Consider the following 12,858-nt stretch of genomic DNA (forward strand, 5'->3'; position numbering starts at 1 on the left):
TTCTAAACTATGAACTTTCTCTACAGTGTTTTGTTGATTTTTTTTTTCTTTTGCTTGTGTTTCATTAATTTTTGAGCTTCCCTGAGATAAAAATGCCCAATCCATTTATAGCCTCTCATCCCTACAGAGATGTATTTTCTTTTAAAGTTCCTTGATTATTATTTTAAAAGATGTATCTGTGTGCTTTGTCTAGCACTTTGAACTGTAAAAGCATACTAGTATGACTTTTTAAAAAATTAAAATTAATTTAAAATTGAGGGACTTTAGGATATCCTTATGATCACGGAAGATGACTAACTTAGTTACTAAATTAGTCAGCAGATCTCTTGAAAACAACTGATGTCTTGGAAACAAGTAATTAGTTCCCCTTTACATCAGAATAAAATCCATAGTCTTTTCCTCATCTGTAATCTCCTGCATACCTGGTTCTTCACTTGTGTTTCCTACTCTCCTATTTGCTTCCTGACTTAACCATATCAGCTTTCTTGCTGTTCTGTCAGAAAGTTAAGGTCATTCCTCAAGGCCTTTAGAACTGCATTATGGGGCAGTGGGGGAGAGGGGACAGCTCACTCCTTTTTGTTCAGTCGAACTCGAAATTTACCTTGTCAGGAAGTATTTCCTTGACCACTGTAACTAAACTGTGGCTTCTCTTTAATCCCTAAGTGACTGCCTATCCTGTGAACTGGTTTCCTGTTTTCCATATATGTGTATATATATATATGTGTGTGTGTGTGTATATATATATAAAATTGCCTGAAACTGCATATTTGTTAATGGTCTCCTCCCCCATTAGAATGTAAACTCTGTGAGGGTAAGAATTTCATCTTGTGTACTACTGTGTTCTTCCAGCATAAACACATACACAGGTTGTTTGTCAAGACTGGAAGTGTACTACTGACATCTGGTACACACACCACACACACACCCCTCCCAGGTGACATTTGGCAATGTCTAGAGATAGATTGTTTATCATGACCAGAAGTGTCCTACTGACATCTGATAGACACCACACACACACAGGTGACATTTGGCAGTGTCTACTGATATCTGATACACAGACACCACACACACACACACACACGTGACATTTGGCAGTGTCTACTGACATCTGAGATACACAGACAACACATAAATACACACACACACCCCTCCCAGGTGACATTTGGCAATGTCTGCTGACATCTGATACACACACACACACTCTCCCAGGTGACATTTGGCAGTGTCTAGAGATATATTGTTTGTCACGACCAGGAGTGTGCTACTGCCATCTGATAGGTAGAGGCCAGGGATGCTGCTAAATATCTTACAATGTATAGGATTATCCCGTACAACAAGGAATTCTCCAGCCTGAAATGTTAATCATGTTGAGATCCTTTAATGTCATGAATAACTTTTAACAGAAATAGAAATATAGAATAAGTTATTATATTAGATATGCTAAACATGTTTAATGATTAGTTTCACGTGAGAGCTCTCCCGTACTCTGTCTCTCCAAACCACAGTAAAATACCTGGCATGGTCTTCTTTGTATTGTGCTGAAACAAAAGTTATTTTTTCTCACAGTTAAAGAGATCTTGTTGAAATAACTTATTAATTCAAGTGCCTGCTCTTAATATAACTTGAGATGGGAATTCATGAGGACTGGTCATCACCTTACAGTAAATGGCAAAGCCAGCTGACAGAGTCAGATGATGTCCCTTATCATTAAAAATGAATTCTCTAAAAAGAATTATAAATACCCTAAATTGCTGTTAAACTTCCTTAATGGCATTTAAACAATCTTCTTAAATTCTTTGTAGAAGTATTCTATATTTTTAAGGATGTAATATGTCAAACACATTTCTGGCCATATAGTAATCCATTCAAAAGCCTAGTTTGTTTTATATTTTAAAAATTTGTGAATTCCTATTACCCAGTCACTGTAAATTTCTATCATCCTTTTCCATACTTTGAGTTTTGAAAGTCTTAAAACGTATAACACTTAATTTTAATGAGGTTAAGTAGAAGGTTGTTGCAACTCCTACATTATTCTTTCTCCTTTTGTAGGAAGATTATCGTTTTTAAATTCATGTTCCTCAAAGATGCATTATCAATTTGAATAAAACTGAAGTTTCTGTAGCATACAAGATGCTGTAAGATGTTGGAATATAAGATAAATTTGATCCTGGCCCTAAATGAAATTCTAATCTAATGGAAAATAATATTAAATTCTCTGATACAGACATATGTACAATATAGTAGGAACACAGAGCCAGAGTGGAAAATAGTTCCATTTATAGAGATCAGAAGCTTTAAGTAGCTTAGTATGGAAAGATTATAGGGTGCTGCTCAGCGATTTGGTATGACATGATGAGAAATGAAATCTCAAGAGGACGGTGAGGCTGTATAATAGAGTAGCAGAATATTGTTTATAAGGTGATACAGGGACCTTCCGAGGAAGTTAGAAGGATGCAGTAGGGATGGGTGGATTTTATAGATGTGGAGTAGACTAAAGAACCTTATGGCCAATTAGAATAGATCTATCATACAAAGAGTGGCAAGAATGCATCAGTAGAAATAAAAAATAGTTTCTTTATACTAGTTGACTTTTACAAATGTATGCCTTTTTAGGAAATGATGAAGGAGAAATTTAGACCTTTATTTTTGTTAAGTGGCAACTCAGTTTACATTTGGCAGAAATAAATGAAGTTTTCCACTGATTGGTATTAAAGGGTTGTCAGTTCAGTTCAGTTCAGTCGTGTCTGAGTCTTTGCGACCCCAAGAATCGCAGAACGCCAGGCCTCCCTGTCCATCACCAACTCCCGGAGTTCACTCAGACTCACGTCCATCGAGTCAGCGATGCCATCCAGCCATCTCATCCTCTGTCATCCCCTTCTCCTGCCCCCAGTCCCTCCCAGCTTCAGAGTCTTTTCCAATGAGTCAACTCTTCGCATGAGGTGGCCAAAGTACTGGAGTTTCAGCTTTAGCATCATTCCTTCCAAAGAACACCCAGGGCTGATCTCCTTCAGAATGGACTGGTTGGATCTCCTTGTAGTCCAAGGGACTCTCAAGAGTTTTCATCAACACCACAGTTCAAAGCATCAATTCTTCAACGCTCAGCCTTCTTCACAGTCCATACGTGACCAGTGGAAAAACCATAGCCTTGACTAGATGGACCTTGGTCGGCAAAGTAATGTCTCTGCTTTTGAATATGCTATCTAGGTTGGTCATAACTTTTCTTCCAAGGAGTGTCTTTTAATTTCATGGCTGCAGTCACCATCTGCAGTGATTTTGGAGCCCAAAAAATAAAGTCTGACACTGTTTCCACTGTTCCCCATCTATTTCCCATGAAGTGATGGGATCAGATGCCATGATCTTCATTTTCTGAATGTTGAGCTTTAAGCCAATTTTTTCACTCTCCACTTTCACTTTCATCAAGAGGCTTTTTAGTTCCTCTTCACTTTCTGCCATAAGGGTGGTGTCATCTGCATATCTGAGGTTATTGATATTTCTCCCGGCAGTCTTGATTCCAGCTTGTGATTCTTCCAGCCCAGCGTTTCTCATGATGTACTCTGCATATAAGTTAAATAAGCAGGGTGACTATATACAGCCTTGACATACTCCTTTTCCTGTTTGAAACCAGTCTGTTGTTCCATGTCCAGTTCTAACTGTTGCTTTCTGACCTGCATACAGATTTCTCAAGAGGCAGGTCAGGTGGTCTGGTATTCCCATCTCTTTCAGAATTTTCCACAGTTTATTGTGATCCACAGAGTCAAAGGCTTTGGCATAGTCAATAAAGCAGAAATATATGTTTTTCTGGAACTCTCTTGCTTTTTCCGTGATCCAGTGGATGTTGGCAATTTGATCTCTGGTTCCTCTGCCTTTCCTAAAACCAGCTTGAACATCAGGAAGTTCACGGTTCACATATTGCTGAAGCCTGGCTTGGAGAATTTTGAGCATTACTTCATTAGCATGTGAGATGAGTGCAATTGTGTGGTAGTTTGAGCGTTCTTTGGCATTGCCTTTCTTTGGAATTGGAATGAAAACTGACCTTTTCCAGTCCTGTGTCCACTGCTGAGTTTTCCAAATTTGCTGGCATATTGAGTGCAGCACTTTCTCACAGCATCATCTTTCAGGATTTGAAATAGCTCCACTGGAATTCTATCACCTCCACTAGCTTTGTTGTAGTGATGCTTTCTAAGGCCCACTTGACTTCACATTCCGGGATGTCTGGCTCTAGATGAGTGATCACACCATCGTGATTATCTTGGTCGTGAAGAACTTTTTTGTACCGTTCTTCTGTGTATTCCTGCCACCTCTTCTTAATATATTCTGCTTCCATTAGGTCCATACTATTTCTGTCCTTTATTGAGCCCATCTTTGCATGAAATGTTCCCTTGGTAGCTCTAATTTTCTTGAAGAGATCTCTAATCTTTCCCATTCTGTTCTTTTCCTCTATTTCTTTGCATTGATCACTGAAGAAGGCTTTCTTATCTCTTCTTGCTATTCTTTGAAACTCTGCATTCAGATGCTTATATCTTTCCTTTTCTCCTTGGTTTTTCGCCTCTCTTCTTTTCACAGCTATTTGTAAGGCCTCCCCAGACAGCCACTTTGCTTTTTTGCATTTCTTTCTCATGGGGATTGTCTTGATTCCTGTCTCCTGTACAACGTCACGAACCTCATTCCATAGTTCATCAGGTACTCTATCTGTCAGATCTAGGCCCTTAAATCTATTTCTCACTTCCACTGTATAATCATAAGGGATTTCTTTTAGGTCATACCTGAATGGTCTAGCGGTTTTCCCTACTTTCTTCAATTTACGTCTGAATTTGGTAATAAGGAGTTCATGATCTAACCCACAGTGGCTCCTGGTCTTGTTTTTGTTGACTGTATAGAGCTTCTCCATCTTTGGCTGCAAAGAATATAATCAATCTGATTTTGATGTTGACCATCTGGTGATGTCCATGTGTAGAGTCTTGTTTTGTGTTGTTGGAAGAGGGTTGTAATAGGTATTAATAATAAGTAGATAGAAGAAAGATATACTCTTTATTTTGCTTATCAGTTTTAGTTGGTGATGGCCGCTTGACTTCTGAAGAGTAATTACTTCATCATTTCTAAGCATTTCCTTTATTCTTAGGCTTCATGTGCAGGAGTTGATGCCAAATTTTTCAGTAGCTCAGTTCAGTTTAGTTGCTCAGTTGTGTCCAAGTCTTTGTGACCCCACTGACTGCAGCATGACAGGCCTCCCTGTCCATCACCAACTCCCAGAGCTTGCTCAAACTCATGTCCATCGAGTCAGTGATGCCATCCAACCGTCTCATCCTCTGTCATCCCCTTCTCCTGCCTTCAGTCTTTCCCAGCATCAGGGTCTTTTCCAATGCGTCAGCTCTTCACATCAGGTGGCCAAAGTACTGGAGTTTCAGCTTCAGCATCAGTCCTTCCAATGAATATTCAGGACTGATTCCCTTTAGGATTGACTGGTTGGATCTCCTTGTAGTCCACAGGACTCAAGAATCTCCAACACCACAGTTCAGAAGCATCAGTTCTTAGACGCTCAGCTTTCTTTACGATCCAACTCTCACATCCATACATGACTACTGGAAAAACCATAGCTTTGACTAGATGGACCTTTGTTGGCGAAGAAACGTCTCTGCTTTTTAATATGCTGTTTAGGTTGTTCATAGCTTTTCTTCCACGATGCAAGCATCTTTTAATTTCATGGCTGCAGTCACCATCTGCAGTGATTTTGGCGCCCAGAAAAATAAAGTCTGTCACTGTTTCTGTTGTTTTCCTGTCTATTTACCATGAAGTGTTGGGACGGGATGCCATAATCTTAGTTTTTTGAATGTTGACTTTTAAGCCACCTTTTTTCACTCCCTTTTACCTTCATCAACAGGCTCTTTAGAGCCTCTTCACTTTCTGCCATGAGGGTAGTATCATCTGCATATCTGAGGTTGCTGATTTTTCTCCTGGCAAACTTGATTCCAGCTTGTGCTTCATCCAGTATGGAATTTTTTAGTAGCCACTTTAAAGCAAAATTCCTTTTCTGATTTGTTAGAATTTAATTGGAGGAGAGAGAGGTTGGGTGAAGCTTAGAGTATCGCACATACAAGATATACACATCTGTGACAAATATCTTTATTTTCTTTTTGTGTCTAATTTATTTTAGTTTCTTTGTTAATGATAACATCTATTTTAGAATAGTGGCTTAAGACCTTGTAAATATTTTTTAAAAGCAAAATTTCTGCCAAGAAACATTACAGTTGCTCTTTGACATATTTTTTCAAGAGTTTAGTTTTAGTAGAATTTGTGACAGCTTAAAATAATCTGCTATTCTGATTCACAAGGAATCTTTCTAAACTCTGAACAAAGAGCTGTACTTGAGCATAGTTCTTATCATGATGTCTTGGTCAGTATAAGGATACATCAGGATATCTTAACCATAATGTCCATTAGTAGAATTAGCTTTTATGTTGTTTCAGTGGTATATCAGATTTTTATTGTATGTATATACTTATTATAATGCATTATTTGATCTCCAAAAGATTTTACTTTGCTTCATAGAAAGATGTCTATGATGAAGTAAACTTGCTTTGATTTACTGTATTCTAAGATCTTTTAAGTTTTTTTCTTTTTAAGGTTTTTTTCTTCCTTATTTGATATCTTACTTTAATGCAATACAGCTATACTTTTGACAGCTAGTTTGACTCAGTTTAAGGATTGGTTCTGAATATGGGAGATGGTATTAGAAAAGGTACTATTAACTTTTTGAGATTTATTAAATTTATTTCTTCATTAACAATTCTTGAATTATAGCTTACCTCTTTTTATAATTGCTAGTTCTAAAATATTGTTACATCTTGTCTGAAAGAATTTCTTTTGAATAAAGACATAAAACCATAAGCTGTAAGCCATGTTAAATTCTCTACAAATACTTGTTAGGGTAGTGTGCTGCTTTGTCATAGTGAAAAGAAGGAGATGCAGTTAATTAATAAAAGTAATTCTGGTTTGCTTTGGGCATTACAAAGGTTCCTATTCATCGTTGTACCTAATCATTCTTTCCCAGTTTGTCTGTATTTGCTTTTATATCTGACTGAAATTATCTCTGTAGTTAACAGTTTGGCTTTATGTGAAAGTTCCTTTTAGAAAAGGCGAGGTGTGTTTTTCCTGTTCACAAAAGTGTCTGTATACTTTATAATTGGATAGTGATGAAATGCTAACTTCAGTTTTTAATCTGGCCTATCTTTAAAAAAAATCACAGTTTTTGTTTCTTTTATCAGTTTTAAATATAGAAGGATGTATAATGTAAATAATTTACATTTTTCATTTATTGTGACTTGATACTCTTGATATCATTGACTTCATTTCAGTTCTTTGCTGTGAGAACCATTCAATAAAATAACAAAAAGTTGTCTTTAGGTATTGCATTTGGTTTACTCATTTTTATTCCTAAAAGAGCCCTGTGCAGTAGGATTTTTCTTTTTAATGTTACTGCCCACTAGCTTAACAACTACTTACGTGAACAGTGTGGCAGTTTTTATGCTTCTGCCAGAGGACAACTTAATATGAAAATAGTTGTTTTATTCACCTCAACACAGAGTAGTCTTTCAGGTTAGTGACTGGGGCTGGAGGGGTAGGTTCTCATACTTTCCCCCTATGAATAGTTACGTGTATTTGCATATTTAAAATCTTCCCTGCCCTAACCCTGCCACTATTGGACCATTTCTTCCAACTTAATTTTCACATCCAAGTTAGCACACCCTCTGGTTCCTATTTCATGACTTTAAGTATTAAATAAGAAAATACATGTCAAAGTAGATAGGAATACTATTTTAATGATTTATGTTGGTATCTGATAGACATTTCAGGAAACATTTAGCATCTAATATGGTGAGATAGAAAAGTTCTCTTAAGAAATAAATGCTTATTTATAGAACAGAGCCATTCTAACGGATAACTGTAAAGCATACACCCCATTGACAGTTGGGTTAGCACTATGTTCCTATGGAAAAAGGTTTTGTATATTTGAGATTTCAGTTTGAGGATAAATCTGAGGCACATTGAGATAGTAGTGACATATATTTGATAGCATTGTGAGAAAATGTCAGTTATTCTTTTGATTATTTCAAACCTTAGTTTATAGGGTATAGAGTGCTTCTGGTGCTGGACATTAGTGAATAGATTAGCTAGCTATGATAGCTCTGTCATTCAGATAGTTTATAAACTAGCAAATACCTCATTGATTCCAAACCTTATTTCTCTTTATGTTTTTTTTTGTCTTGATATCCAGGACAGACAAGTAGCAGCAGTATTATCACTTTCTGACAAATAAAGGTGATTTACTTCAAAGTACAACATACTGTATCTTAGAATTATTAATGCAAACACAGTATCTCAATCCTCTGTGGCTTTGAGGTTTCATGTATTAATTTAGCAAGTGTTTATTGAGCACTTATTATGTCCCAGGCACTCCTCTAGGCATTTGGGATAGTTCAATAAACAGAGACAAAATCCCTGACATTTAGAGGCTTATAGTCTAGTGGAGTGACAGACAACCGTGAGCGTAAGCAAATTACATAGTATGTTAAGAGATAAATGCTGTGGAGGGAAAAGTAAACCCAGATAAGGGGGATCAATGTTGAGATAGTGGATTTATTTTAAATAAAGTCTCATAAATAGGTGACATGACTTGAAGGAAGTGAGGGAGTTGATCATGCAGATATTTGGAGGAAGAATGTTCCAGATAAAAAGAACAGTCAAGAGTGTGTTGACCTGTTGAGGAACGTCAAGGAAGCCCTTGAAAGAACAGTGAGAGAGGGAGGAATAGAATAGTAGAAGATGAAGTTGAAGGGAAAAGGGAAGACAGGTCATGGAAAGCTTTGATAGGATATTATAAGGACTTTGTTTTTTACTCAGGGTAAAATAGTTATTGCAGGATTTTAAGCATTATCTGACTAGAAGCCGGGCTGCCATCGTAACGGTAGTGTGGGAATCTCAACTTTGCAAGCCATAGAGAAAATGAATTCAGGAGTCTAAAAGTGTCATACAAACCAAAAATGAGTCATTTCTCTATTCACACTCACCAAGCACCTTGGTCTTCAGACATGTAAAAGTCCTAATGATTTCCAGGGTTTTGTGATGGGATCAGCTTGTGACTTCCTTTGCTAAGCCTTAGATTTCCCTTTTTTCTCGTCTCTGTTTCTAGTAGTTCATCTTTCTAACTTCAGTGTTGTCTTCTTGCCTATTCTGTTGTCCTTTGTCATTTTATTGGATATTTTAGGAGAGTATAGAGAATACTTTTATCATTCATGAAGTGGAACCAGAAGACTAATAACTTATTTTCCAATGTGTTTAGTAAAAACCTCTGAGATAACTTGTGCTGAAACTCCACTTGACATTATAAAAGTTTTGCTAGAATTATTTACAGTTGACTAATACAGTAGAAAATTGTTGATTTCATGAAATACAAATCAGCCTTTTAAACTTTTTAAACTTAAAGTATATCCACTCATGGCAATAGGAAAAGGATAATCACTTTCACTGTATAAAAGTGTAAAGGTATAAACTGTATAGAATTAGACATAAATTATATAAAGGTATTATATAAAGATATAAATTGTATAAAAGTTCAATAATCTCACTGTTGAGTGCAAATTTTGAGAGTTCTGTGCTGAAGTAGTTTAAATATGAATCCCTTTCAAGTGATTGAATTTGTACAGGTTAGTGCACTTGAGTATTTGGGAATGGAGTGGATTACCAAAAGACAACACATTTGGGTGAAAGACTGTGAGACCAGGATTTTAACTCCATTTCTTTGTTGCTGAATTTGAGACTTCAGTGAATCACAAAACCTTTCTATGCCTGTTTCTTCATTTGTAAAATGGAGGATTGCAAGTTAGATCATCTCTAAATAATTCTTTTTTTTTTTTAAGAAAATAATTCTGAAAACTTTGATACTTAGTCACTTTAGAAATTTTTATGCTTTTATGGAGAATATAATTAATTTTTCTAATTTTATTTTTTAATGCAGGTTAATGGTGCAATGTAAGAAACCTTTAAAAGTTTCTGATGAATTAGTGCAGCAATATCAAATTAAAAATCAGTATCTTTCAGCAATAGCATCTGATTCAGAACAAGAACCTAAAATTGATCCATATGCATTCGTTGAAGGAGATGAGGAATTCCTTTTTCCTGATAAGAAAGATAGACAAAATAATGAAAGAGAAGCTGGAAAAAAACACAAGGTGAGTAAGAGAAAGTACACCAATGCGTCACTAATGTTTTGTAACTCTGCATATGGTACCACAATTCTCATTTTAAAAAAAGATTCATCATTTTAACTTAGAAAAACATTTCTTAAAAATAGGTTAATCAGGCACATTGTACAAAATTTAAGAGCTTATATGGATTTGAAATTATCACTAGATCTGATGATAATGAATAGATCTTTATTACAAAAGTTTTGAGATTAGAGAAAAAGGACATTAATTTCTGTTATATTGAAATCAGAACACTTAGGTTGATAAACTGCTTTGATTCTGAGTAAAACTATGCTGTAAGTGAATTAACAGTTTTCAAAAATGCAGTAAAATACACATGACTGTGTTTATAAAATACATGATATTTTGAATATGTGACCCAAGAAGTAAAGTCTTAAGTTAATAAAGTTTTTTTAAAATTTTTTAAATCAAATATTAAGCACAAGATAACTCTGCTAGAGAAGAGTTTTGCCTTAAACACAGAATTGGAAATTGAAGGCTATAAAATTACAAAAAGGACCCAGTAATATGTTTAATTCAAAGAATTCATTTCACAAAGTTTTGCTTAGCCTTTTTGTGTGCCAGGTACTTGACATTTTGTTTTTTTGTAAATATGAAAACAAGTAGCTGGGAAGGTAATAGATTTTGTAGAAAGAACATGGACTTTGAAATTTGACAGATTTAGTTTAAAATCCCATCTCCACTACTTATCAGTTGTATTTCCTGTGTTATCTATAGAAGTATTTTTCGTCTGTAAGGTGAACATACTTACTTCTCCTGTAGGTTAGTTGTGAGAGTTACTGATAATGTCTGTAGAACACCCAGCAGAATGATCAGTACAGCAGTTCAGTTCAGTTGCTCAGTTGTGTCTGACTCTTTGCGACCCCATGGACTGCAGCATGCCAGGCCTCCCTGTCCATCACCAACTCCTGGAGTTTACTCAAACTCATGTCCATCGAGTCGCTGATGCCATTCAACCATCTCATCCTCTGTTGTCCCCTTCTCCCACCTTCAATCTTTCCCAGCATCAGGGTCTGTTTAAATGAGTCAGTTCTTTGCATCGGGTGGCCAAAGTATTGGAGTTTCAGCTTCAGCATCAGTCCTTCCTGTGAGTATTCAGAACTGATTTCCTTTAGGATGGACTGTTTGGATCAATACATAGCTACTCAAGAATTGGTATATTTTATTATTGGTAAAATAAGTATTTCAATCTAATATGTAATATTGTATGCAGGTAGAAGATGGGCCATCTAGTGTTACAGTGTTATCACATGAAGAAGATGCTATGTCATTATTTAGTCCCTCTATCAAGCAAGGTAAAACTTTTATTTTCCCATCAAAATACTGCATTCCAGGATTGTTGCTTTAAAGTATATCTGATATTCTTGGACTTTTAGTATTCCTTTTTGCATAATCCATGTTTCATATAAAGGGACTAATCTTTTAAATGATGGATTTTAAGGAGAAGGAGGCTTAGGTGATAGAAATTCTGTTTTGAATTGTGGAGCTGCTTTCCTGTGTTTAACAAATAAAAATAACTCCCTGTAAAAGAAGGAGATAGGATAAGATCATTTCCTAAGATCCCTCTCAGTTATAAAAACTCAGTTTATGAATTCGACTTTACTGTAATTTGGTTGTCCTTTTCTCCCCCTTCGCCCAAGTTAGAGCAGTTATTGCTGAGGTCCTTATATTGACATAGTTTTCTAGCCCAGAATGTTCTCAGCACTGGAGGTACACTGAAGACTCCACTTTGAAAGCGTCTGTTTTGTCCTCCTTGTAAGTAGAAAAGAGAGACGGGTTGTATTGTTTCTTTTACAAGATCTGTTTAACTTTTGATGGAGGCAAAATAAATTGTTCTTTGGTATGTGTCTATGAGGGACAGTTTTGTTTTAGCATTTGGAATAAATAAGGGAGGATCCATCAGACTTTTTGTAGCCAAAAACGAAATAAGAAAAAATGTCCATCTAAATAAAGAAGAGATGATGGTCTTTCATGGAATAAATTTAATTGTCAGTGGTTCTAAGTATCTTGGTGAGTTAACTATTTAGGTTTTTTAGTCTTATTTACCTGCCTTAGGATAAAGGGACTGTGTAATTATGCCTATGGTGTGGCTTTTTCAAAATGTGGACCATCTGCCACTGAGCATCTTTTGAAGTGAAACTTGGGAATCTTGGTGTTTAATAAGTATTCCAGATGACTTTTACACACTAAAATTTCAGAACTACTGCTTTAGTTGGAGAGTGACTTTAATCTGTCTGAAAGGGAGGGTTGTTTCAAGTCGTTTAACCATCCTGAGGATGCTTTGGAAGGTTTATACACCAACTGCTTCTTTTTTTTCCTTGTGTGGGAATGCAAGTGGAATATAACTTTTCCTTTGTATGTTTATTTTCTCTAAAGTAATATTTTTTCACTAAAACTGGGGAGAAAAGCAAAAAGGAAAATAAAATTTTAAAACTGAAATGAAACTTAACTAAGAGGTACTTAAGTGAGTACTTAAGTTCCTGTCACTGGGCAAAAGTGATTTATCCATTAATGCATTCTCTCACGTTTAATTCTTGTCATACTGTTAGTGCTGGAATTGGAATTCAAGTTAAAATAGTCTCTCTGACATAACTAG

The 12,858-nt window shown here is 35.9% G+C and overlaps 1 protein-coding gene across 1 annotated transcript in view; it reads left to right on the forward strand.

The window, feature by feature from the left end:
• The window catches only part of MED13 (mediator complex subunit 13), a 94,863-nt gene that overhangs the window by 44,885 nt on the left and 37,120 nt on the right, over positions 1-12,858 (forward strand). Inside the window, exons 10-11 of the mRNA XM_052657509.1 lie at positions 10,013-10,226; positions 11,476-11,557. Of these exons, the coding sequence (XP_052513469.1) occupies positions 10,013-10,226; positions 11,476-11,557 (296 nt within the window). The remainder of the gene's footprint in view (positions 1-10,012; positions 10,227-11,475; positions 11,558-12,858) is intronic.

Source organism: Budorcas taxicolor, chromosome 19 (genome assembly GCF_023091745.1).
Source record: "Budorcas taxicolor isolate Tak-1 chromosome 19, Takin1.1, whole genome shotgun sequence".
Lineage (NCBI taxonomy): Eukaryota > Metazoa > Chordata > Mammalia > Artiodactyla > Bovidae > Budorcas > Budorcas taxicolor.